Source organism: Acanthochromis polyacanthus, chromosome 21, assembly GCF_021347895.1.
Source record: "Acanthochromis polyacanthus isolate Apoly-LR-REF ecotype Palm Island chromosome 21, KAUST_Apoly_ChrSc, whole genome shotgun sequence".
Taxonomy (NCBI): domain Eukaryota; kingdom Metazoa; phylum Chordata; class Actinopteri; family Pomacentridae; genus Acanthochromis; species Acanthochromis polyacanthus.
In genome coordinates this window covers 19477031-19502259 of record NC_067133.1, presented here as the reverse complement: position 1 = coordinate 19502259, position 25229 = coordinate 19477031, and the positions used below count along the sequence as shown (strand labels likewise).

The window sequence follows — 25229 nt, the reverse complement described above, 5'->3', positions numbered from 1 at the left end:
TTTTGTTTTGCCTCTGTTGTTTTCTCTGTCTCTGTTTTTATTCAGTATTCAGGAATATTGTTTTTTCTTTCTTTGTTGACTTGCTTTTATACAGCATTTAGGAGTATTGTTTTTTTTCTTTGTTTACTTTTTTGTCAATATCCGTAAGTATTGCTTTTTCCCCTTTGTTTGCTTGTTTTATTTTGTTTGCATGAAAATGAGCGCTCTACAAGTGAGAGAGTGACTAAATAAAGACAACAAACCTTATGTAACATGCCAAAAGCTAAAGTGAAAAATATTTATTGGTGTTTTTGCTCTTTTTAAAGCAAGATTCCACCTTTTTCAGCCCACACGAGGAAACACCGACTATTGGCGCCGTTTCCGTTCAGGACTGCAGATACCACCTTAAAAACGCCTCTGGAGTGAAACTTTTGGCGCTAACTCCGACGGTCCACCTTAAGCGCACACGCAAACGCAGGAGGCGTTCAGCGAGGTTACCGCTTCTCAGTAGAGCTCGGACCGCGGCTCCCGAAAATCACCGTGAGGAACGTCTGAGGTTGTCGCACTGAAGGTACGGAAAAAAGCCAAAGAAAAAAAAAACAAGCGAGGCAACCGAGCAATAAAAATGTCTGAATCCAAGTACCGCGAGTGGATCCTGGACACTATCGACTCGCTGCGGTCTCGAAAAGCCCGGCCGGACTTGGAGAGAATCTGCCGAATGGTCCGGAGACGACACGGGTCCGAGCCCGACCGAACCTGCGCAGAACTGGAGAAACTGATCCAAGAGCAAACCGTGCTGAAAGTTAACTACAAGGGCTCCATCTCGTACCGAAACGCCGCCAAGGTTCAGCGGAGGAGCAGAAAAAAGGACGATGTGTCGTTAACGACGGCTGCGAGAAGGAGCGCGGTGGAAGAAGCCAGTCATTCCGACTTGAGCAACGGGGATAGCGCTTTCGGTGCCATTGACCAGGACGAGGAGGATTTGGAGGTACGTGGAGGAACAACGGGCACGTTTAACGAGCTCACGTGTCGTTGTCACCTCACATCACGGCAAATTAACAGGTGGAGGTGACAAAAAACACGAGCCGGTAATAAGCGTGTGGGGTTTTTTTTGTCTTTGGGAGTGGTGAGGGGAGTGATTTTGCAAGTGCACCCGAAACTGCCGCAGACGGGGAGCGGCGGTTGGAGCTCGCTTGAGCGCTGCCGAGGTGGAGAAAAAAACAACAGAAGGTGCGCGTGTAGTCGGAGTGTGTTGTGTTTTTACATTGCGGCGGTTGTGAAGCACTTTAAACCGACAATGCGGGCACAGAAGCAGAAGACGGGAAAAGTTGCACCGTCCTGCCCGTCCGCAACAGCCCAGAGCCTCCATTATCGGCAGCAGAAAGCGCTTTTCAAGCCCCAAACTCGGCGTTGAGCGAAGGGGAGGAGGGGCTGTCGAGTTACCGGCAAACCACTACCGTTAGCACGGAAGTTAGGCCAGTGTGTTTTCAACATAAAAGCGTCATGGATTCACTTCCCAGTTGGGGCTTTAACATCAGTAAGCTTTAACTGACGAATTTATTTCAAAATGTATGTAGGAAACTGCTTCAAAAGTCGGCAAAATAAAACAGACAACGTATAAAAGCATCATAAAAACACAACATGCTGAACCAAAACCAACTCAGTGTTAGAAAGGTTAAAAATGTGAAGATGAGTCTAAGAAAATTAAAAGAGAAATCAGGAGAGACTCTAGTAAATGTCTGTTTTTAATACAAGAACAGTAATAACAACTACAATAATTATCGAAGTTGTAAAATGTTTTAAAAATGCCAAATTTGACAAATGTTGACAACAAATTCTAGCAAATAAATGCCTTCCAAAGCAGACAATATTACACGATTAAATAGTTAAGTCTGTTTTTATAACAGCATATTCAACACAACCATTGCATGCAGCGCTCTCCACTTAAAAGGATTATAGTTCGTGGTATGCAAGTAACTGAAAAGTGTGAACGTTGGGGTTGAGACCCTAGAGTGTTATTTATGGTGTGATTAAATCAAGGTGATTTACATATCAGGGATTAAAACTCTATATAAATTATATGCAATGCTACTTTACCTAATTATAAGAGGGCTGAGATCATTATTATTATTATTATTATTATTATTATCCTTATGTTATTGTGGTGACTGAACAAACTGAAGCAACAAGAAGACCCTTCAGGATGATACACTGTACTGCAGAATTTAACAAAACTAATAAATAGCACAGCTGACTTGATTTCCTCAAGCAGATAATTTCATATCCTTAGGGAAAAAATACACACATTTAACATACTGAGAGGTAGTGTAAAAAGGCTAACATATTAGTGATGTGATCACGTGTCTTTGTTCTGGGTAAGTGTAAACTTCCCTTCAAAAGTAAATCTTTTGAATGATTTCTAAAACAGTAAAATCTTGCTTTAAACTTATTACTGTAATAGTTTAGACATGATTTATAAGAGCTGATGTGGTGAGAGAAAACAAAGCAGCTCTGCTTTGTATTATCTTGAAAGGCATGGCCGGAAGTGTGCGTCCTCATTGTCGCTGACTTGTCGATGTGGGAGTGGGTGAAGAGGGGAAAAAAGTCTGAAACACCGCGGATGTACGAGCCTGATGGGGGACGATGGGACATTGTTGGGTTGTTATGTTTGTATCTCTGTAAAGAACGAGAACAGACGTCTGAGGTGGTGCCATTACAGCCATGTCCGCACATGCATTATGTTTTTGTCTGCACATGACGACATTTCACCCGCTACGTCTGGACTTCAAAATATGCCCATCAGTGTGTGTTGTCTTGTAAAACAGCCACCAAATCGATGTTTAACGTTAGTAAAGTAGTTCTAGTGACGGTATAATCCGTCCACGCGTGCCAACTGCGTCTCTTTTCCGAGCGATGGGCGACTACCGACGCAGTGCATAAAGTGGAACCCCTGGATCCATTATCGGACGCGGTGCCAAGCTCGGTCACGTCCGACGCTCGGCTGCCGTTTTGGCCCCCGCTCCGTCCCGCATCTCTTCTCCGAGGCCGTCAACTGTTTGTTGACAGCGTTTCAGAACGAGCCGCGGCACTGCAAAGTAATGAAATATGCAGGAGCCGGTAACACACACAGACCTGAACTAAAAGCGACCGCAAACTGTTCGCCCGGCGCTAGATGGCGGATGCGCCTGTCCGATTTGGGTTAAGCTGAGATCAAATTCACTTTGTTCTCTGAAAGGCGTGTGTTGCTGCAAAAAAGGAGAAAAAAAATGCACAATTACTTTGAATGCACGCATCTCGGAGAGGGAGGGAGGAGGGGTTGTTGTGCAGGGTTTTTTTTTTTTTTTTGAACCAGAATACGAGGGTCAAACGGAGACAGTGACGTGTCCGACTCGTTTTGCGTTCAGCTCAGCCGCTTTACTGTAAATCTTTGACCCGATGCAAAGTCAAAGTGGGCTGACAACCGAGACGACCGGTGCTCAGCGAGCCCCGAGTGCCGCCTCGGTCTGCCCCGTCGAGTTAAAGCTCCGGTTTGTCTCCGGTTCCTCGCTGCGCCGCCGCGGCTCCTCGGCCCTTTTTGGAAGCGCTCGGTTAAAGAGCACAGACACAATGGCGAGAACTCCATGCGCACTTTGGAGGAAATTTGAGAAAAACCAAAAAAAAAAAAAAAGAAAAAAAGAACGCCTCCCATCTGCCCCCCTCCTCCTTTTTTTGGTGCTCTCGTGTGTTAAAAATCACCAATCAAGCAGGCCTCTAAAGACGGAGTGCTTTGAGGACGCACCGAGCACATCGGCGGTGTTTGTGAGCCGAGGTGATGTTGCACTGAGACGGCTGCCTTTAGTGGCCGTGTTCTCGGTGAAAGTTGTGTGGAAATGCAGCGCGATGCGTGAACGCCGTCCACGGGAGCGGGGCGGGCTTTAGTGCGCTCTGGCGCTGGGTCTTGGACACGCAGTCGCACACAAGGTAATTTTTCACTCGGGGCGCCGTCGACTAAACCCTCCTTACCCCTCCTTTTTCTCTCTCCTTTTCTCCTCCAACCAGTGCGTACGTTCAAACTAGTTCCACACAATGAGGCAACACTGTGTTCACATGTTTAATTGCATGGAAATGCGCCGCTGATGGCAGCCTCTCGCTGCGCCGCGGAGAGCCAATCAAAAGGCGATCATTTACCACCACGGCGGTCAGATTACGACATCTGTATGAGCGAGTTTTCGTGTGACACCCTTTAGCCTGCAGTTTGTCCCACTTGGTCATGACAACAATCATTCTGCAGCCCTGCACACTTCACCAATAACTTGTCAGTTGTTAATGATGTTCCACTAACGATGTTCCACTAACGATGTCTCCCCCCCCCCCCCCCCCCCCCCCCCACACACACACACACACACACACAGATGCTAAATGTCTAACCAGTGCTTGTGTGTTGCAGGCTGACACCTCCATGGCTATGGACACAGACAGCAATGCTGATGAGGAGGGGGCAGATGAGAGCCGTGACGGTCAGGACAGACCCTCGCCGAGCCGCACTCATGAGGACGCTGCCGTGCATTGTGCCCCCGTGCGAGCAGCCTCTGCCCCCTGCTCCCCCTCTGGCGCTCGGCCCGGCCCCGGCGCCGGCCCCGGCTGCAGCCCAGGCTCAGGGCTGGACTGTGCCTCTCTCCAGAAGGCTGGTGAGAGGCCCAACTCCTTACCCTCCTCCAGCCCCAGGGCCCTCGCACACAATGACTGGGCTTATGATCCTGCTCCCTGCCCAGCAGAGCGCCAGCACCCAGGAATGCAGAGAGACAAAGGTATTCACACTGCCAGACTACAGAGCACTCTAATATTGTTTTATGTGCACGCCTATGCCTAGCTTTGCATTAGATATGAAGTCAGGATGGGAGCTTTTAACCACCTAGGTGATTAATTGTTGGGTATTGACAGTATAAATGCTCTAATGTAAGCTAAATACAGAGTTGCCAGAGAAAATGGTGCGCTCGTATGGCTTGACGATGTCTTCTGCAGCCATGCACTGGCTTGTTTGCACCACAGGTTTAATGAATATAAAAGACTGCATCAGTGATAGATTATTAGACAAATAATTTAGTCTGCTTAGCACTGGCAGGAGCAGAGTCTATCATGTGATCTCAGTGTGTAATTGGTTCATTCTGTGTCAGCAGTAGCCACAAAGCCAGCAGTCCACTCTGAAAGTACCAGCCTCTGTGCTTTAAACAACGTAAAGAAAGAAGATGGAGGCAAGGCGGAGGACAGAAGCCTCTCGTCCGACCAGCTGGTACCAGACTATGCAGCACGACTGGTAATTGGCCTGTATTCCTGTTGTGACAAACAACATCTGTATGTCTCCCGCCTCTTTGATGTCTCTGCTTTCCGACCTGACATGTCATGTTGAATTTGTTTTGTTCTTTCTTTTTTGTTTGGCCAGCAGGATGAGACCAAGAGTCTATCTGATGGAAGATCACAAACGCTGTCTTCGCCATCTGACAACTGTGAGTTTCTTAAGTTTGTCTTTTTATGTTTTTTCATACCTGCTGTGCCGCCTCCATCTGTTTTGGAGAGAACAGATTGATTATTTTGAAAAGGGCACGCACACGTCAAGGGAATTTACTAATGGGAGCTTCTGTTAAAAACCCATCCTGGTTGTTATTTGGCCCTTTTTAACGGTGCTTGCCTTGAGGGGTTGCTGAAGATTTTTTGAATGCTTCTCAAACCAGTCCTGCTACCTTCCATCCAGGTGGTGCCTATTTTGACTGTTCAGAGTCGTTTGCTCAGTCCTGTCCTCGTGCAGCGCTGCACTGTAAATTCCAGTTGCTTGCAGAGGTGGTATTCTGCAGACATAACTACTGCATGAACATAGAAGTTAAGAGCATTTTGGAAAGGTGAAATTATCAAATGATGCTGAGTAGAAAACATTTAAGCCTACAGATTGCTTTTAGGAATTTTTCAGGTTTTGGAATTGGTTTTGGAGTTCTTATTATACAGATTCTCAGCTGTTGGAAGACATATATGCAAACCTGTTGAGTCACACGTCACCAGGGCCACTGATAGAAGCCTTGACGTTACAGGAGGCAAACTACGCATCACACTGCCGCGGGAGCCAACATGCATTTAGTTGGTGATGCAGAAAATGCATAAACCACTTCTATTCTTGATTTGCTGCCAAGTCTGCTTTACACTGCTGGTACTGCTCCTAATCGAACGCAGATTAGACAACTCATTATTGTATTGGTGTTTAACTTAATCAGGAACATTAATTTCGATTTGACTGGCCAAAAAGTGAAGTGATTTCCACGTATTCTTCGTTATGGGTTGTTGTCACACCTAAATGCACTTCTAGACTAACATGTTAAAGCCGGGATGTCAAACTCGTCTTAGTTCAGGGGCCATATTCAGTTTAATTTGATCTGAAATGGGCCGGACCAGTAAAATCACAGCACAACTCCAAATGTTTCCTTTGTTTTAGTGCAAAAAAGTACATTTTGAAAATGTTCACATTTAAGGAGTTATCTTTTTCCAGAACATTATGAACAACCTGAAATTTTTTAAGAAAAATAAATTCAATTTCACCAACATTATTCCTCAGTTTATCATTTACACATTACAACTTCCAGATCAGAGTGTCTACAAAGAAACACAACATTTAGTCACAGGTATCTGGAACTGAGTGATAGAGTATTTTACTGTATGATCACAACGATAAATGTTAGACAGAAAGAGACCAAAAGCAAGAAAAAGTGAGACACAAAGTGACTTAAGCGAGAAAGCAAAATGACAAAAAATGAGACATAGGACACAAACAAAACAAAAAAGAGACAAAAAATGAGACAAAAAAAATGCAGTGACAAAAAAAATTGGACAAATCTTAAAAACGAGACAAAAAATGACAAAAGCGAGAAATAAAACGACAAGAAGATGAACAAACAACGCAAGCAAGACAAAAAGGAAACACGAAATGACTAAAACATGAGACAAACCACAAAGGTCAAACAAAAACCAACAAAAACAAGACAGAATATTCCAAAAATGAGACACAAAATGACAAAAGAACAATGAGCAATCTAGTACTTTACTTTATGATCAAAACAACTTGTCATGGTTAAGAAATGATTCTATATTTTTAATTTTACAAATTTACAATCTGCAGTTGATGTCTCCTCTGTAATATTTACTCTTCACAAAGTCATCCTGTGGGCCAGAGTGGACCCTCTGGAGGGCCAGTTTTGGCCCACGGGCTGCATGTTTGACACCCCTGTGTTAAAGTGTATTAACAGTTTACCAGTCACATTAAGTGCGCACTACATATTAAAATTAATGTATAATAACTTGAGCAGTTTTCTACCAGCATTCCTGTCTTGCAGCATTTGCAGTAACAGCGATATTTTAACATAATACATTTTTATTTCATCATAGCTCTTCGTTATAACAACCTGTTTCTCCTGACTGAAGTAGGTGACACTCCATTGATCCATTTTGTGCAATAGAAGGGTCACGTGTTCCATCAAATGCCTCATGTTATAGGAGCCTGTTGAAGAAAACTTGGTTAACAAAGAAAACTGATACCAACACTGTAAGGATATCTGTTGTATCTGACTGGGATTGTAGGATTTGTTGAGCTAGCTTATTCAAATAAAGTCTGGACATGTCAAACATGCTTCACAGTACACCCCTAGCATGTTTTTGTTGTGTTTGTAATGTACAACATAAAAGTAAAATCATAGGACATGGTAGTTTTTAGTGCGTAATATGTGGTTATAAAATATCCCTCCATAGTGGGATGAAAAAGACAATCATGGAATAACGGAAAGAATACTAAAAAAAAATGTACCGCTGCATCTGCCATGTAGCTTTATACCATAGTTGGAACAGGAGGAGCTGTATTTATGAAAAAACTGGAACTTACGTCCCTGCCATGTGCCCCATGCATGACAACAGTCCCGCCTGTATCCCGTTAAAGTGGGAGAGGTGGAGGCTGTATCCACACTCCGCCATCAAGTCCTCACTGTACTGAACCATGAACCAACTCTAATAGAAAAACATACTGTACCGTGACAGTAAGTGCAGAACACTAGAGCCGTGGAAAAAGCATCTTTTTTCTTTTTCTTCTCAACTCGGTCGCCGCTAAATATCAGCGAGATGAGGCCGCACAGTTGAAACTCCAGCAAAAATCACTACTGTTGAGTCAATTCTTATTGAATTTCGTTTTGCACATTGATGCAGAAATGGAGGGGGTGAAGTTAAATTGTCGTATTAACATTTGGCTCCCGCGGTGAGTCTCATGAACTGAGCTCTTTTTAAAATTCCCATTTCATGTTCTGTTTAATACTCAGGTCAGATCATCTGAATTATTGTAGACTTGCACAGCGGCCTTTCATTGCATTTCGCTGTTGATTTGAGGAGGCATTCGAAGCATGCATGATTTTGATTCCAGGACGATATTTATGTTCCTCGGCACTTTTGTGTTCTCATTTTCTAGAAGAAGGAAAAATAATGAAATGTTCTGCCTGTCTGTTGTCAAGCTGTCACAAAGCAGCGAACCGGTGCACATTTATTATAGTGTCGCTTCCTATTTGTCTACAGGCACATTTAAGAAGATAGACATATCATCCTTCACGGCGACTGAAGACAATCTTCTGAATGGTGGAAAAGGTGATGAAGTGTGAGTATCCTGCTGGCAAACAGGCCCATTCACTCACCACTAGAAATGCATTTTACTGAATTCTGTTTGTCCCTCTACGGATGCACCTTGTCAACCTTTTTCTGTCAGTTTCTCTCTTTGGTTATAGCACATCTACATATAAAAGCTACAAGGAGTTTGACCTAGAGTTGATGTCAGTTGCATTCTGTTTTTCATGTTGGATGTACAGCGTGCAATGGAAGCGGCACCGAATAATACAGAAAGGTTAAAAGCCTAACAGATATAATAGTAATTTGGAAAAAGCAAGAATCTTTTTTTTTTAATGCGGTTGGCAGGATCTGAGCATTTAGGCATAATGAACAACAACTGTCAGCCGGTTAATCTGCCGGCCTCCGTTCAGCGGGTCGGCTGGCTCTTTTGGTTCACCTGCCATTCTGGACTCTGACCGATTGTCCAGATTATCAGTTCACCTCTGCACCTCTGTACTTTAAATAATGAGAGCGAACCATGCAGTAGCACAAGTAAAAGCTTGAAAAATACATCAAGGTGAGACATCACCGGTTACAGAGAAGTCAGTTTGGGGTCGTGACTGTTTTGGGTTTTTTTTCCCTTCTGATCTTCCTCCAGCTCGGTGAAGAAGGAGACGGTGAGCCAGAACCTGTTGCAGTGGACTGTGGCAGATGTGGCCAGTTACTTCTCAGCTGCAGGATTCCCAGAGCAGGCTGTGGCATTCAGAACACAGGTTGCTGACCACCACATGCACATCATAAACTTCTCTCTCTTCACCTTATGTAATTGTAGAGGCAGTGTGTTTACAATCTGTTTTACAATGTACCTCTTCTGTCCTCAACAGGAAATCGATGGGAAGTCCCTTCTCCTGATGCAGCGCAGCGACGTGTTGACCGGCTTGTCGATCCGACTCGGCCCTGCCCTCAAAATCTACGAGCGCCACGTCAAAGTGCTGCAGAGGACCCACTTCCTGGAATACGAGGACCTCTGAATTCCAGACAATGCTGCATTGACTCAAACGTGCATGCAGTTCTCTCTCTCCCATCCGGATCCTACCACCGACCTCCTAATATCTAGAGGGTGTGTGGAGGAGAGGCGGGTGGGTGGGAGGGGAGGCTGTGGTGGAATTCACATTCACTGTGAGAATGACCAGAAACTGAAAGACAGTCGTCCTACCTCTCATCGTGGTCTTTGCTTTTCAAAAGATTTTCATTTCACCCATGCGGGCCCATCGTTGGGGGGGGGGGAGGACAGCTACATTCGGAGTATGTTTTATGTTGGGTGATGCAGCCACTGAAGAGGACCAAGGGGACCACCTATGGGCGAATGTACCCACACGGACTGCGTAGTGCCGTGGCTACAGAGTTGTCATAGGTTTGGGCGTCCTCCGTGTATCCGTTATGGTACCTTCTGTTAGTCCACAAACTATTTGTACGTCACAGATAAACAGAAAGCACATCTATTGTGCGTCTTCCTTTTCTCGTATGATGAGTCGATTTAGATGTAATCGAAGTGCTGGGGAAGTCAGACTGTCTACGCATCTGCATCAAAAGAGTCTGATTCCTGACTTATCGTGCCACCAAAAGCTGCTGTTTTGGATTATGTCTTCAGCGTCTTTCCAATGCTGAGATGTAACCAATATATACTACTACCTGATGGTCTGTTTTTTGTTTGTTTTTTATTCTGTCTTAACTTTAATAAAGGATTGTGGTCCAATAACACAGTTACATTTTTGGGAACAATTGCAGATCGGCGTGACCAGGAAACACGCAGTCTGATGAAATCTGCTTTTATACACAGGCAAAGTAAAGTAATGAGCTTGTAAGAAATGTTATTGTAATACTGATTATATTGTTCCAAATTCAGTACAGTTGCTCGGCGTCTGTTCACAGAGCAGATATCTTGATGAAATGCAATATTTTATGTTGTCATCCGTTTATAATTTGTCTGGTCTCGCTTTGTGTTTCGATCTAAGCCAGCCACTTGAATTGTAACATTCCATACGATGTAGTCTTCATCTCAAGTGTATCGCCTCCTCTCTTTATCTGTAACACGGACACTTCTTCCACAGTTGCAAATAAAGCTCATGTCTCTGTTCACTTGTTTGTTTTGTGAGAGTTTATTACCCTTGAATCAACAGTTCATCAAAAAGCTGTTGTTTCAGCGGTGCAGCGGCTGAAATATTGTAAACAAACTTTCCACCTCACTTAAAATTCCTGCTCCACACCGAATGTTTTCCTCGCTCACAAAAAAAAAGAAAAGTTCCTCATTTGATCTTTAGGTTCAGTCAATGCAGCGTTGAGTGAAAGGCACATTCAATGGAAACGGAATAGCAGTGAGTATGCTTAGTAATAGCACTACCACAGAGTAAAGGTCACCTCAGGATCAGCGGAGTACTGCATGAGCTGCACGATACCACAAAGTTGACAGCGCTGGGCTGCGTTCTAGTTTATTCCAGCTCTGAGACAAACTGCACTGATTAGGCTGCCAAAAGCTGTGAAAAATTATCTGATGTTCTCACAAACTAAACAGCACTCTCCACTGAATATTTTACAACTCACAAATGTAGCAAAATAAAAAGGACATAGTGCTCTATATTCTCTTTCTTCTAGACCACATACAACATTAAAGTAAGACTTTGGAGCTTCCTTTGCCTCTGACAGTCCTGCGTTCATCAGTCCAACACTCAGAGCGACTGCAACTGTCACTCCTCATTGTGGATCAAAGTGACACATGGAGTCCATACGACCAAAATGCATTTACACTGTTAAACTCAGCACAGCCTCCCTGATGTCCAAATGGATGGAAGGGGCCTTTAAAAAGAGGCCCAATCAGTGAGGAGCTGGATGTGCGGAGTGACCGTTGTGTTGCTTTCAGTCTCTACAGGATGAAGGGCAGTATGGAGGAGCGCAGGGTGGGATAATCTCTGAACTCCTTTAAGTAGCTGCGGTGTTTGCCTTTAGCCCACACAGACATCTGGATGAAGGCCACGAGAGTGAAAAAAGCCACAGGCACACACTGGGTCATCACGGTGAAGCCGATCCAGGACCCCAACTGTGAACGGGGAGATACAATAGCGTGAAGGCCGATGGTACAGAACGTAACCAGCAGATGGCAGCAACAGTGTGGGGATAAAATATGACACAGGCTACTCAACTGGAATGTTAAGACTTCAGTACAGGCACATAGGTAAAACTTATGAACCACTGAAAATTACTAAAAGCGTCATTTAAAAAGCATTTATCTTACAGATTCTTATCCTTTAAAATGTATTTTACTGACTTTTAATCAAGTTTAGATTAATTGCTTTTTATGTCTTGCCTTTTTTTTTTTAACTTTTTGATTTATTTCTCATCAGTGAAGCATTTTGAACTGCAGAAAGCTGTACTGATGCTGTACAAAGCAAGTTTGTTTGACTGATTCTTATGCATAGATGCATAGATTCTTTTCTGTAAATATAAAGGTTGGAAAACTTAGAGAAACCTTTTCTTGCAATGTTTCATTAAAAGACATTTCAGATTTCTCTAACTGCTTACTTCATATGTGTAGTTCGGACAGGAGACCAGCCAAAATATCCATGTAAAGGGATTTTTCGTCGGGTAAGGAATCTTCTTGGTTTTTGAACCTGAAATAACGGGTAAACTTGAATTAAAAATTGTAGCATTTTCTACATTTTGCCTCATTAAAAAAAAACAACACAGACCTCAAAATGTGAACGTAAATCATTTGAATTGTTACATTGTGGTCACCTGGTGATTTGAGGTTACGAAGTGCAACGTGGATGGAAAAATTTCCTACTTGACAGAACTGCAGGAATACAGACATTCAAAGATGACAACCAACACAATAAAACCACAGTGGCTTCAATGTCTATAAGATGACTCAAACCTACCAAGAAAATGTAAAGACCTATGTTCACCTGCTGCTGCCCGTAACCTGTGGAGGTGTCCCAGAAGAACGGATTAAGATGGAAGTCAACTTTGACTGATGAGCTAAAGTGAGAACTGCAGTCATCAGCACTTACATGGTGTGGTGTAGAGGGGGTGGTTAATGTAATATGCCATCCAAGCTGCGGTGCACCAGTAATAGCCACAGTTCTGGAATAGAAGGTGTGACTATAATAAGTCAACCCACCAAGATAGGGCTCTGCATACTGTAGATTTCACAATTTTCAGAACAATGTGATAAATATAATGTGCATAGCTTGCATAGTCACCTTGAATATATTTCTGAGAGGCATGGTCCCATGGGAGATACGATGGACAAACAGCGTCTCCAGAATCCTCTTGATGTAGTGGAAGGAGTGACATATGCAGGCCAAGCTGCAACAGGACACAAACACACACTTACGTCTTTAGCTGTGATTTATACATTGCCCTGCTCCATTACTCTTGGCCCTGTCTTAGTGTCAACACTGCAATATGCTTCACAACTGTTTGTCATGTTGAGGGGGCCTCAACATGACATGCGCAAAGCCTGGGACTGTGTGACATAGGGCAGCGACATCACAACGGAGCCCTGAAGACATGAGTAAGCCGACACTCACTGTACGACCCAGTGCTTGCTGCTGGTGAAGTCATATTTTGGAGAGTAGATGAAGGGAAGGCGGAAGTAGAACATTAAGTAGATGATCAGCGGACCAACACACTCTGATAGGAACACCTGCAGGGAGTGAGGAAACAGAAATGCTGTAAACTTCAGATTTTTCCTCAAATTGTAGCCAGGCATGAGAAGAAATGCAAAAACACAGAAAAATGCAGCAAAAACACCACTTTCAATTACAATTAACATCTCAAGGATTTATTTGATGAATAAAAATATACTGACTAGAGAAATTAAAGTATTTTGTCTCAGTTAGATTGCCACTTTGCCAGTCGAAACCCTCTGTCAGCTGACACCATTCTGACTTCTTGAAGCCTAATCAATCGATCTGCTTCTGCTCAGCAGTGACAGCCATTCAGTGCAGCAATAATAGTGTTTAGCATGTACCCATGGAGCATATAAGACACTAAGGCAGCTTGTAATACCAGCTTGCCAAAAATGATATGATGAAGTGAAGCAGCACAGCCGACAGTGAAACCGATCCCTGAATCAGCACCTTGAGCAGAGCCCTGGCTCAGCGTGCCTGACCAGTAGCTACTGGTGATCTCAGATGGGGCACTTCATGCTTTCCCCACCCACACTGGCATCAGACTAAAGCCTGGCAGGGTGCTGGGGGTTGTGTCAGGGCTGGTAAGGACAGTGAATGCAGAGACGGAGTGGGCAAGGGTGAGTACAGAGGCGCAGTGAAAGGCAAGTGAGAGGTCGGGGGGATAAACACCTTTGGCAGAAATGGGGCCACGAGATTATATGTCCTAGGACAGAGGACAGGCGGCGCAGTAGGTGGGGGGAAATGGACCACAGCAAATCACCTCTAACTGTCACTGTGGGGTTGATATTTATATTCAAGAGTTATTGAGTGGGTGAAATGGTGTCTGCTCATATTTAAAGCACAAGAATTTCAAAAGACTGTGCCAGGGGTTTTGCGTGTTTTAGCATATTAAGTGCAAATCGTGTGTACTTGGCACACCATTTTGCAAAGCAGGTCTCTTTACCTGACGGTCAGCTGACACAAAACAGTTAACAAATCAAATTCAGAACCTAATCATGCAAAAGTATACATAAAACAACACTGAGCATTCAATATTTTTTGTGAAAAGGTGCTTTCTGTTCAGAGGATCTCACCTTGAATGTTGCAGGATCATTAAACATACTTAAAACTGAATGAGAGATTATTTTCATTACAGTATTCACATTAAAAGAAATCAAACAGAAGGCTATGATTTTAAAAGTAGCTCACTGACATGACATGATTTGGCTAAAACACGTATTACCACTATGTGGTGTTACATATCGTGTGTCTGTGCATAAGTGGACTCACGGTTCCCCATGTGAGCTGTGGTCCGAGGTCACTGAAGTAAAAGCTGGCTGTGGTTCCCACAGGAAGTGTCTGCAGAACTTCTTCATCCTTGAGACACTTGGCCTCTGAGAAATACGACAGTCGAGTCCAGATCAAAACAACATCGTATTGCATCATCACAACACCCATCAATCAGCTGATCTGGATAAACACAGAATTTATCGAAATGCATGGCGGACATACTTGGATCCAAACGCAGGGATTGTCTGGCTGGATACCACTTTGGATCTGTCGAAATAGGGAGGAACTTTACTCTTGGCTTCGTGAAGAGTTAACAAGAGCAGCTTTAGCCACTCTGAGATGTTGAATGCCATCAGAATATCTAAATATTTGGTTGCAAACCAAAGTATTGAATTTCTGTGCCAAATTTCATTTTACTGTTGAGATGTTTGACTAAAAGGTCAGTAAAAGGGATCACCAAGGTCAGTAAGATTCTTCTATTTGGAATCATGAATCTCTGTTGAAAGCGTCATGGTGATCCATCTAATAGTTAAGATACGTTAGTCTGGTTAGACCAGCAGACTAAATTTATTATCCCTAAAAAACACAAATTTGTCACAGATTCATTAATTTACTTACATGCTTTATGAAACAAAGCCTTAATATCCAAAACAGTAGCAGTTGGCTCCACCTACAATCAAACATAAAAATGAAATATTTTTAAGATAGCATCATCATCAACACCCTAGCATACTGACTTTTACATCAAGTGCTAAAAATACACCAGAAATCATTTGCTTTTACTGATGTTATCATTTCTTTGAGATTTTGTCAGACTTTCATTTTTCCATTTCTACCTGCAACACGATCTCTCACGTTAAAGACACAACTCTGCCTATTTACCCGAGCTGCTAATCATATCTGTCTTTCTGCCTGTCTGTCTGTCTGTCTGTTGGCCAAGTGTGCTGCAGGCATGTACTGTAGCTGGAACAGAAAATTCCTGTCAGAGGAAGAGAGAATTCTCACCTCCTAACTGCAACCCTCGCTCAATAGAAGCATAACTGATAATAGCTGCACTTGACCGGGCACCCTGTAAAGTAGATGATTATCTGTAAAATTACCCATGTGATCAAAGTCAGGAGTCAGTAGAGCTAAAGCAAACAAGCTTCCTCTGACTTCACTGCAACTTAATATCTTCCTTTGCTACTTTTAAAGGACACACGAGATCTTAAAATTATTAAAACTTCAGTAAAATCTACTAAATGCAAAAAGTTAAAAATAATTATTCTTTGTTGAAAACTAAATAATTGTATCTGTAATCACAACTATGCACTAGTATTACCGATCTTCTAAAATCATTATGGCTAATATAAAAGGTGAGTGTAATAAAACCCCCTCCGTCATCCTGACACCCACCTTGTCCAGTAGCAGTAGTTTCTCTTTAGTCTTTAAATCCACAATCTCCACTTCAAAGTAAACAATCCTTTTAGCCTTTTTCGGGGCTTTTGGCTTTGGCCTCGGTGCAGACTTCTTCTCGACTTCTGCTCCATTCACATTCTTTGCCTCTAAGGCAAGCACATCCATGACACTGTTTGATCCCAAACCTCAACAGCCCGGTGAAATAACGTGTGATATGTCCAGTGGCTCTGCTTGTCCTCTCCTGGTATGTGAAAAGGCTCCCAGCTCTTTCCCCCAGGGAACTGTCAGTCCAGCTCGGGAGTATCTTCGGTGGTGTCTTTTGGACTCACTCAATATCCTTCCAGTTTGAAAAGAAGAGTGACCATAAACAACCTTCCTCTGCAGATGGGTTGTTTGTATGTAAGAAAGTGGAGCTTAGTGAGAAGGTGAAGTCAAAGGAGAGCATGAAGTAGACCTGTTCCTCACCTGAATAGCAAATCTGCAACCCCCCTTCATGCAGCAAAACGCACTGAAGACGAAACTGGAGAGCCCCAAGACATAATCCATAGCGCGCCATTTGCAAGGCTAAATATAAGTCGCCTGATTTGCTCTGCACCGGCTTGCTAACCTTGGAAAGCCACATACAGCCCTACCCAGTGACAGATGCCAATATGCTCTGATTAGACCTATAAGACACATCTCCTGTCCACTCCACTGCTCACGTGCTCGGTGTTGGGCCCCATTGAAAGCCTGATCCATAGGATGAAAGATCTCCACATGCCCCCCTCGCTCAGACCACCTGTGAGGCCAGTATTCTTTTCTCTTCCTGAACTCCAGAGACAAACATGTTTATTTCAGGGCCACTGTGGTTCAAGGTTTGTGCGCTAAATCGCTTCTAAAATACTTCAAGGAGGTTTGTGGTGGGAGGAGGGTGAAGAAAATGCTGATTGGGAGAAGATCAGAGATACCTTTCAGCGTGCAGGGTCAACTCATCATCGCACATAGCCAACTGCATATCTATATTCTATGGTCTATTTATAGCAAGTAGGAGCAACACAAGCCAGCAGTAAGCAGCAGTAGCATGCATGCGTTCCAAGACCACCTCTGAGTTTTGGATTTGAAACATTCTTCTGGGAACCTTAATAACTTTTTATACTGGTAGACAACACTTCATGGAGAAAAAAAATCTAAAATATGACAAACTAGACCTGCTTCTCTTTCAAATGTGGTGACACTTAGACCTGACATCTGATCTGCCACACCATGGGGCCATGATAGTTAGAGGAATAGTCTTTTTTGCTCTCTTGTAGACGGAGTATGTCACAGTCATATTATATTTATGTTGCCTAAGTGGCTATATAATTCTCCCTATTTCCTAATGTAATCTAAAACAAAAAGAGGAACATAAAGAAATACATTTCTGCATGCATAGTTGTATTATTATTTACAATACATGATAACACCGCCTACAATGACTATTGTGCCTTGCAATATAGATAAAATCTTGTTTTGTTGTTCTTTATAAACAGATTCATAGACAGTAACTCAATCGGTTTAGCTTTGTGCAAATTAAAGCTTTGGTGGATGCAATGACAGTGACCCTTACACATTATAAACACACCAATGTTACAAAAAGTAGTGTTTCTTTGAAGCTTTTTGTTGTTGTTCAAACTGTATTATAAATGCTTTTATTGAACTGTGCAAGTATCGGTGTCTGCAGTCCTGATTAATAAGATCATTAGTCTTATCATAAGTCCACCTCCAGCACGTGCACACCTCCTGAGTCAGCCAGTGGACAGGAAAATCATTGCTGAGTCTGACCACTCCTGGCTCAGGAGTAATTTATTTCAACTTGTCCCCTCTAGTGGGCACTACAGAGAACTGTACAATCAAAGAAACAACTCAACCTCACTCAACAGAGTTTCTTTCCCTGTACCATCAAACATGAACAGTTAATTCAGCCACATATGTCCAGCTTCTGTGCAATAACCTCAAACAGCATACTTTTTATATATTTCTTCTTTTTTGAATTTTTTTAGTTTTACATATCTTCAATTTTTTTTAATCTTTTTTTTTTTAAAAGTTATTACTGTGTTGCTGCTTTTAATGTTTGTGTAAAGCACTTTGAATTACCTTGTGTTGAATTGTGCTATACAAATAAACTTGCCTTGCCTACTTGCCTGCACCTATTAGTTGTGTATTTATGTTTGCCCATCTCCATTGTCACACATTAGTTATTCTTTCAACGAAACACAGCTACAATATATATTTTATATTTTTGTATTTTGTTCATGTTAAATTTTTTTGAACATCAAATGGGAATCCGCGAGAACCGAAGCGTCTGCGCATGCGTACTCCATTTAAACTATTACTAAAATGGCACGTAACTCGTCTAAACAGCAACTAATTTACTCCAGAAATCCAAGAAGCAAGAACAAATTCATCCAGGGGGTTGCAACGTGTTTACGCATTTAGTTTAAAGATAGATCTGACCTACTTCTGGATGTTGACGGTGATTCAAACGAAACCGGTAGTAGCAGGGAGGGAGTCCTCTCGACTCGGCGGTGGTGACCCACATCAGCAGCTCCAGCTTCTTCCAGAAGTTTCCTCACAGGGTTTTCAGGGCTGCTCCCACTCAGACGCCCTCTTACGAACACGTTGCTTTCCGCTGCACCGTTCCAGTGGAGGAACGCGTTTTTCTCGTCGTCTCGGTGCAGAGAACAAAGTTGTCCACGGACTGTGACAGTTCAAGAAGGACAACCTTGACAGCGAGCTAACCCGACCAGCTAGTTTCCACAGCGGTGACAGCTGCGGCGGCGGCGGCGAAGACCGTTAACCGGAGCCGCACGGGACGCAGTACCTACTGGATGCGTTTGCTGAACAAAACCTGAACCCGCTGACGATGTTTTTATGAAGTGGGGGAAGAACTGATCGGTCATTGTAATGGGTAAAGATTACTACAAAGTGCTAGGAATAGCTAAAGGTGCCTCCGAAGATGAGATAAAAAAGGCGTACAGAAAACAGGCCCTGCGCTACCACCCCGACAAGAACAAGTCTCCCGGGGCGGAAGACAAATTCAAGGAGATTGCCGAAGCCTACGATGTCCTCAGTGATGCCAAGAAAAAAGACATCTATGATCGCTTTGGTGAAGAAGGTAACCGAAGTCTTCTCCCAACTTGCATTATGCTCGTGTGCCATTAGTGTGTATGATCATCATCCAATCGTGCTTTTGCATTTGTCACTTTCTTATTCTGTTCCGTCTAAATGATATGTAGATGCATCCTCCTAAATATTTAGTCATTGGTGTTTCTGGGATTTTTCTGCACCAGTAATCAGACAATGAATGTATGTGCGCGTACAATAGGTGTAGCTGGAGAACTTGCTAGAAACAGCGAGTTGTAGCCTGTCCTGTCAGTCTGTCACTAGATGATTATTCTGCTTTAACCAGGTCAAAAATGCACAGATTTCTGCCTTTAGGCTTTGATTTATCTGCACACAGACACAGGGACACAGATCTGAATAGTAGGTGTTTTGAAAAGTCCAAAAAATAAAACAAAAAGCTTTTAGATACCACATGAAGTTTCATTTTTTACAGCATGATCATGCATCGTCTTGCAAGTAATGGATATTTGCATGGTAAGTTTATTGTATTTTTGAAATGAAGGTTTAGATTTTGGTAAAATGGCGCATCAGTGAGTGTGTTATTAGCAATAAATCTGTGTTTCCACTTGACGAATGACAAATGACTGATGGTAAATCAGTTGGTTTTTATGTAACACTGTCCTCAGGTTCAATATGCAAAATTGGCATATTATATTTCTACTTTAAAAAAAAATTATATTTCACAGTTTTATTTATTTTCAAATGGTATATTTATGTAAAACAGTGTTTTGATTTACATTTGTCTGCTGTTCATTTTTAGTGCCGATTTTTTATTTATTTTTTGATAATTATCTTAATTTCTCATTCTTTCTACACTGGTGCTGATGTGTAATAACTTGAAACTCACCAATAATAGTTGCCACTCTCACATTTCAGCTAGGTTTTCTGCCAGAGATTTCCCCACACAGTGTTGATGTGTTCATCCATGTCTTCTTCTTCATTAGGATTGAAGGGTTCGGCTGATGGAGGAGGTGGAGGACACAGTGGTCCGAGCTACAACTACACCTTCCACGGAGACCCCCATGCAATGTTCACAGAGTTCTTCGGCGGCCGCAGCCCGTTTGATCATTTCTTCACGCAGAATGGGGAGGATGACATGGATATCAACGATCCGTTCACGGCATTCGGCATGGGAGGAATGGGTGGCATGGACGGGTTTCACAGGTCCTTTAAATCCCACCCGGCAGGCCGTCACCGAGCGCACGAGAAAAAGAAGGACCCGCCCGTGGTGCACGAGCTGAAGGTGAGCCTCGAGGAGGTCTTCTCTGGCTGCACAAAGAAGATGAGGATCTCTCGCAAGAGACTGAATCCCGACGGCTGCACCTTGCGCAACGAAGACAAGATTTTAACAGTCGACATCAAACGTGGCTGGAAGGAGGGGACTAAAATCACCTTTCCCAGGGAGGGTGATGAAACTCCCACCAACATTCCTGCAGATGTGGTGTTTGTGGTCAAGGATAAACCCCACCCACTGTTCAGAAGAGAGGGTTCCGATATAGTTTACCCAGCAAAAATATCACTTAGAGAGGTAAGAGAGCACTAATGTCAGAAAATACCACTCATACATTCATTCTTCAAGGAAAAAAAGTGTATTGAATGTTGCTGAACCAGACATGTATTTTTTTTGCACTCTTTCTCTGTCTGTCTGCAGGCGTTGTGTGGATGTACAGTCAGTGCTCCAACACTGGATGGCCGGACCATCACTGTGACCTCCAGAGACGTTGTCAAACCTGGAATGAAAAAGCGCATTACTGGAGAAGGGCTGCCGCTGTCCAAGTTCCCTGAGAAGAGAGGTGACATGATTTTGGACTTCACTGTTAAATTTCCGGACAAACTGGGCCAAAGCACACGTGACGCACTCAAGCAGATCCTTCCCCCGTGACTGGAAAAGGACTGAAGTCTGCCTCAAAACCTGACCAGTTAACATTTCCTGGTGGCGCTCTCCTGTGTGCCGTCATATTTTGGCCTGGTTGATTGAGGCTCTGGGTTCCAGCTGAGCTTAACTTCAATGTCTGACTACCAAAACCATATGCTTAGCCACTATCCAGTCAGTTTTACGAGTGTCCAGAAAACATGTGCTGCGTTCAAAGGACATAGTCAAAGCAGAGAAACAGAGGTAGTCACTGAATTGCACCCATTGGAAATTAAATGAAGTAACTGAGGGTGTGCTTTAAGGTAGCACGTAGCCAGCTGCTTCACAATACCTCAGGTGGACTGACGCATGCTTGAATGTAGCTAAAACTACATTACTCAACAGGACGTGCTGTCGGTTGGCTTTAGATAAAATTGAGGCTTTAAATACTGTGTGGATCCTAAGATGTGAAACATTGAAGGAATCAGCATAGGGCTGGGCGATAAATTGAATTAATTCGATTAATTCGAGTTTTTAAAACCTGACGATTTGAAAATTTGCCAAATCATAAAATCGAGGCGAGCTTAAATATATAAAAATACAGATTCTTCTTCTGCCTTTCACGATTCGCGCACTGGTGTTTGCTTCCACCTCTCATCTCCTTCCGCCAAAACACTCACACCCCCGTCATGGCGGACACAACAGCAGACGAAGAGTTGGTCGCGAGAAAAGGGCCTCATGTTACATCGATTATATGGAACTGGTTCGGCTTTGACAAGACTGACACAGAACAAACTACAGTCATGTGCAAGGATTGCAAAAGTACTGTGAAAACGAAGAGTAGTAGCACAACTAACCTCTTTCAGCACCTCCGGCAGAGGCACCCTACAGAATAGGGAGTGGGCTCGCAGCTACGGGAGTGCGGCATGGCTAGCACTAGCCATAGCAAACAGACCGCAAAGAAACAACAAACATCGATTAAAATTGTAATAGTCCAAGATGACTAAAAAAATCGAGATTTTATTTTTTGGCCATATCGCCCAGCCCTAAATCAGCACCAGTACTGACCTTTATTAAGAATCTCATTTCATTTTCAGTGTTGTACATATACGCTAATTTCTGGTGTCCCATATTCCTGAAAACAATATACTTAATGTGTTCTCAAGACTGAAAATAGTCCCTTAATCATAACACCCCCTGTTATGATTAATAGGGAAGATTCAGTTATGTAAAGTTACATATGAACCATCCTGATTAGCTCCACGCTAAGATGCTGCATTGTGCATTCATCCATCAGATAGTTGAGACGGGGTGAGAGGTGGAGTCATGGTAGCACTACACAGATTTTAAATATGTTACTCTGTGTTGGCAGAAATCCGATTGATGGATCTGTAGTGTTAAATATTGCACATGTTGCAAAATGTTTACTACAGGAGTGCACACATTATTACTAGGGCTGTACCCGAATATCTGAATATTCGTTCGCTATGGCAGTATGCGGATATTAATTTTGGTATCCGAATATTCGCCCCCCCCTCCCGGTCGGACGTCACCGGGCGGAAAGAATATGCACCGTTACTGTCTTCCCTCCGCCTTCGGCCCACATCGGCTCATCCCATCCTGTGATCACATAAACAGATACACATATGTCTATGACATATCCATTCGTGTTTGTTACCACCACCGGAATGGCCAGGTTGCTGCCGACTCTGACGTCACGCTTCACTTCGTTGCATAAACACAAGACAAGATGCTGAAGACCTCCACTGTTTGGGAATTCTTCAGTTTAACTGAAGACAAAACGAAGGCAAAATTTGGACCCGGGAGACCAGACGAACGGATCCGAATATTCGGGCCATCTCCGCCCGGTCGTTATGGGGGCGGAACGAATATTCGGATATTCGTCTTTAATAGGGCCCGAATATTCGGAGGCCAGAAACCACTATTCGGGCCAGCCCTAATTATTACTCATGTAAAGTATTTATTGGAAGACTTTATGTGCCAAACTATTGTCCATGTGTAATTATAATATGTATGAGTGGGTCTAAAAGTATATTGAGGGCATGTGTGTATCCTGTCATGTGTGATCAACTAAAATCTAACTTCATTTCTACATTGTTAAGATGCACAGTGCATTTATGATATTTAATCCGAATATCATATGTATTTATATTTTAGTTGATCTGTTCCGATAATTCTGTCTGTTTGACTGCTTATTGAATCAAAAACCAGCGTGTTAGTTGTTCTTTTTAGCCAATATGATAGAAACCTGGTGGATCTGATTAAATATTACAGACGGGGATGTGAAAAAAAAAAGAATTAATTTGGTTTGATTATTCTGTCCTACACCATGACCTCTCTTTTACCTCACAGCATTCACTCCAAAATACAAACGTATCTGGACGTATCTGTTGTCACAGTTCAGCAAAAGTCTTTGGTGATGATGGACGTTTGTGAATCAGTTGATTAATTTTGCACTTTCAATTTTAGTGTAGATGTGACGGTCTTAGGGGGAGCGAAACCCCACATGACGATCGTTATTTGCCGCTTCATCTTACCTCGGCTGAGGTTCTACGTTTCTGGCACAAACATGTGGTTTAACATGAATGTAGAGATGTGTAATCTCTGTAATTTTATTTTATTTTTTTGTTTCCCTAAAGGGTGTTTTTTCTTCTTCTTTCCTTTTGAAGGAAAAAAAATGTAAAAGCGGTAGTTTATTTTACCTCTTGTTTATGTTTTGAAATTCCTCAGGTTGGGATCCAAAACGCTTTGACTTTTAACAACAAAGCTTTTATGAGTAGATAATAGCATGGAAATTTTTAATAGTCCTTTCCTATGCTGTGATGATTTTCAATTCCACATTAAAGAGACTGGCAAACAAAACCGGAGAATGTTGCATCAATTATGGCCTACGTTTTTGTCTTCATGGATTATTTAAGTTTTAAGGCTGAAATGCTAACGACTACTAGCCTAGCTGCGCTAGACAACCCACGGCAAAGAATTTAATTCTCTGCCAGGGTGGGTCTAGTTACCCTCCATAAGGCTCGAGGTTGGATTCTCCTAAAACTGGCCGGACCAATCACCATGAAGTGTAGAGTCAGAAGGCGGGCGTAACGAAGTGACGACAGAGGCGCCACGATTCTGACAGAAACAACCGGAAACAACTAGCCTAGCCGCACTAAACAACCCACGGCAACGAATTTAATTCTCTGCCAGGGTCGACAACAAAAACGACAACAGTCGTTGAGCTCCATTAGCACCGACTCTGAATAATCTTTCTGTTAACATGTCTGTAATATACTTGAGCTTCACCCATTGACTGTATAAATAAGGCTTCACCTAACTACCGTATCCTCTGATGTCCGGCGTTCAAGGAGCCTATTCGTTGCGCTGATTGGTTGTATACCTACCCAATTGCTGCAGAGTGATTTGATAGACAACCTTTTAGCCCGCCTCCCTCCCTGTCGAGCGTGCCTAGACCCTTGTGCCTTCAGAACATGGGTCTAGCGCATACTACTTTTATAGTAGTGGCTAAACCACTACTATAAAAGAATTGGAAAGAGCTGACAGCCTTAAAGCAGAGACCGTGGTGTATTATTCTCTTAAGAATGTAAATGTGCTTCATGGTAGTTTACTGGTTCGGCGAAGATATCTCGTGCACATTTGACAGCGTGGTCTGATAGCATGTCCCTAGGAGTGTCCAGTATAGATAAAGAGGAGTTCATCAACTGAAGGGTTTAACGCACTTTAGATCTAGATTATGAAAGTTCTCGTTACACAAGGGATCTGAAGTTTACATCAAAGTTAGAAATACAGCTATCACATCATTGATCGTCCCTTTAATATCATATATCTGTTTTCCTCCAAAGTGGGCTTTGGTTGTGCAGATGTACTTTGCTGTTAAAGTCATGGAAAAATGACAATAGTTCATGTAATTAAAAAGTTCATTTTAAAAAATTATCATGTTGCAAACAATATCAGTATTAGTAACTACTGCATTAATGTTAGTGATCAGTGTGCAGGGGAGACAGTCTTGTAGTTATTTAATCTACATTTGTTTAAAATAGATTATCGGTTGTATTTGTGATTGCACAGGTTAAATACTGCAGGCAGAGATGTTAAAAATAGTTTAAGCCCCCAATTTGAAGGCATGCAGAATAGACTTTTGTTTGATTATTGTTTATACTGTATTTCTCTCGTATATATATAACAACATTCACTCTGAGATCTGTGTTGCAAAGTGGAAGCTCCTTAAATGAATGCAGAGAGACTCCGTTCAGATCTCTGCTCATTTTACTGAA

The 25229-nt window shown here is 42.8% G+C and overlaps 3 protein-coding genes across 7 annotated transcripts; 2 read left to right on the top strand and 1 right to left on the bottom strand.

Annotated features, from left to right (window-relative positions):
- Nucleotides 1-443: 443 nt before the first annotated feature.
- Nucleotides 444-10716, top strand: samd1a (sterile alpha motif domain containing 1a). 4 transcript variants are annotated; one of them, XM_022210952.2, is made up of 7 exons: nucleotides 444-967; nucleotides 4406-4766; nucleotides 5133-5272; nucleotides 5402-5462; nucleotides 8551-8629; nucleotides 9236-9350; nucleotides 9462-10716. In XM_022210952.2, the coding sequence occupies exons 1-7, from the start codon at nucleotides 605-607 to the stop codon at nucleotides 9606-9608; spliced, it is 1266 nt and encodes a 421-aa protein (XP_022066644.1). In that variant the 5' UTR covers nucleotides 444-604; the 3' UTR covers nucleotides 9609-10716. The 4 variants fall into 4 exon arrangements, with proteins under 4 accessions (XP_022066644.1, XP_022066642.1, XP_022066645.1 ...); XM_022210950.2 differs by having other exon boundaries at nucleotides 5399-5462; XM_022210953.2 differs by having other exon boundaries at nucleotides 445-967; nucleotides 5136-5272.
- A 31-nt stretch (nucleotides 10717-10747) lies between these two features.
- Nucleotides 10748-18499, bottom strand: tecra (trans-2,3-enoyl-CoA reductase a). 2 transcript variants are annotated; one of them, XM_051941131.1, is made up of 11 exons: nucleotides 18412-18499; nucleotides 15156-15207; nucleotides 14760-14804; nucleotides 14538-14641; nucleotides 13164-13279; nucleotides 12834-12939; nucleotides 12642-12714; nucleotides 12510-12553; nucleotides 12367-12424; nucleotides 12154-12242; nucleotides 10748-11671 (listed from the first exon to the last, which is right to left on the bottom strand). In XM_051941131.1, exons 1-11 carry the CDS (start codon nucleotides 18490-18492, stop codon nucleotides 11498-11500), a joined length of 942 nt encoding a protein of 313 aa, XP_051797091.1. In that variant the 5' UTR covers nucleotides 18493-18499; the 3' UTR covers nucleotides 10748-11497. The 2 variants fall into 2 exon arrangements, with proteins under 2 accessions (XP_051797091.1, XP_022066650.1); XM_022210958.2 differs by lacking the exon at nucleotides 18412-18499 and adding an exon at nucleotides 15933-18168.
- Nucleotides 18495-23811, top strand: dnajb1a (DnaJ heat shock protein family (Hsp40) member B1a). The gene is made up of 3 exons (XM_022210954.2): nucleotides 18495-19068; nucleotides 20021-20604; nucleotides 20728-23811. Exons 1-3 carry the CDS (start codon nucleotides 18858-18860, stop codon nucleotides 20956-20958), a joined length of 1026 nt encoding a protein of 341 aa, XP_022066646.1. The 5' UTR covers nucleotides 18495-18857; the 3' UTR covers nucleotides 20959-23811.
- Nucleotides 23812-25229: the final 1418 nt, after the last annotated feature.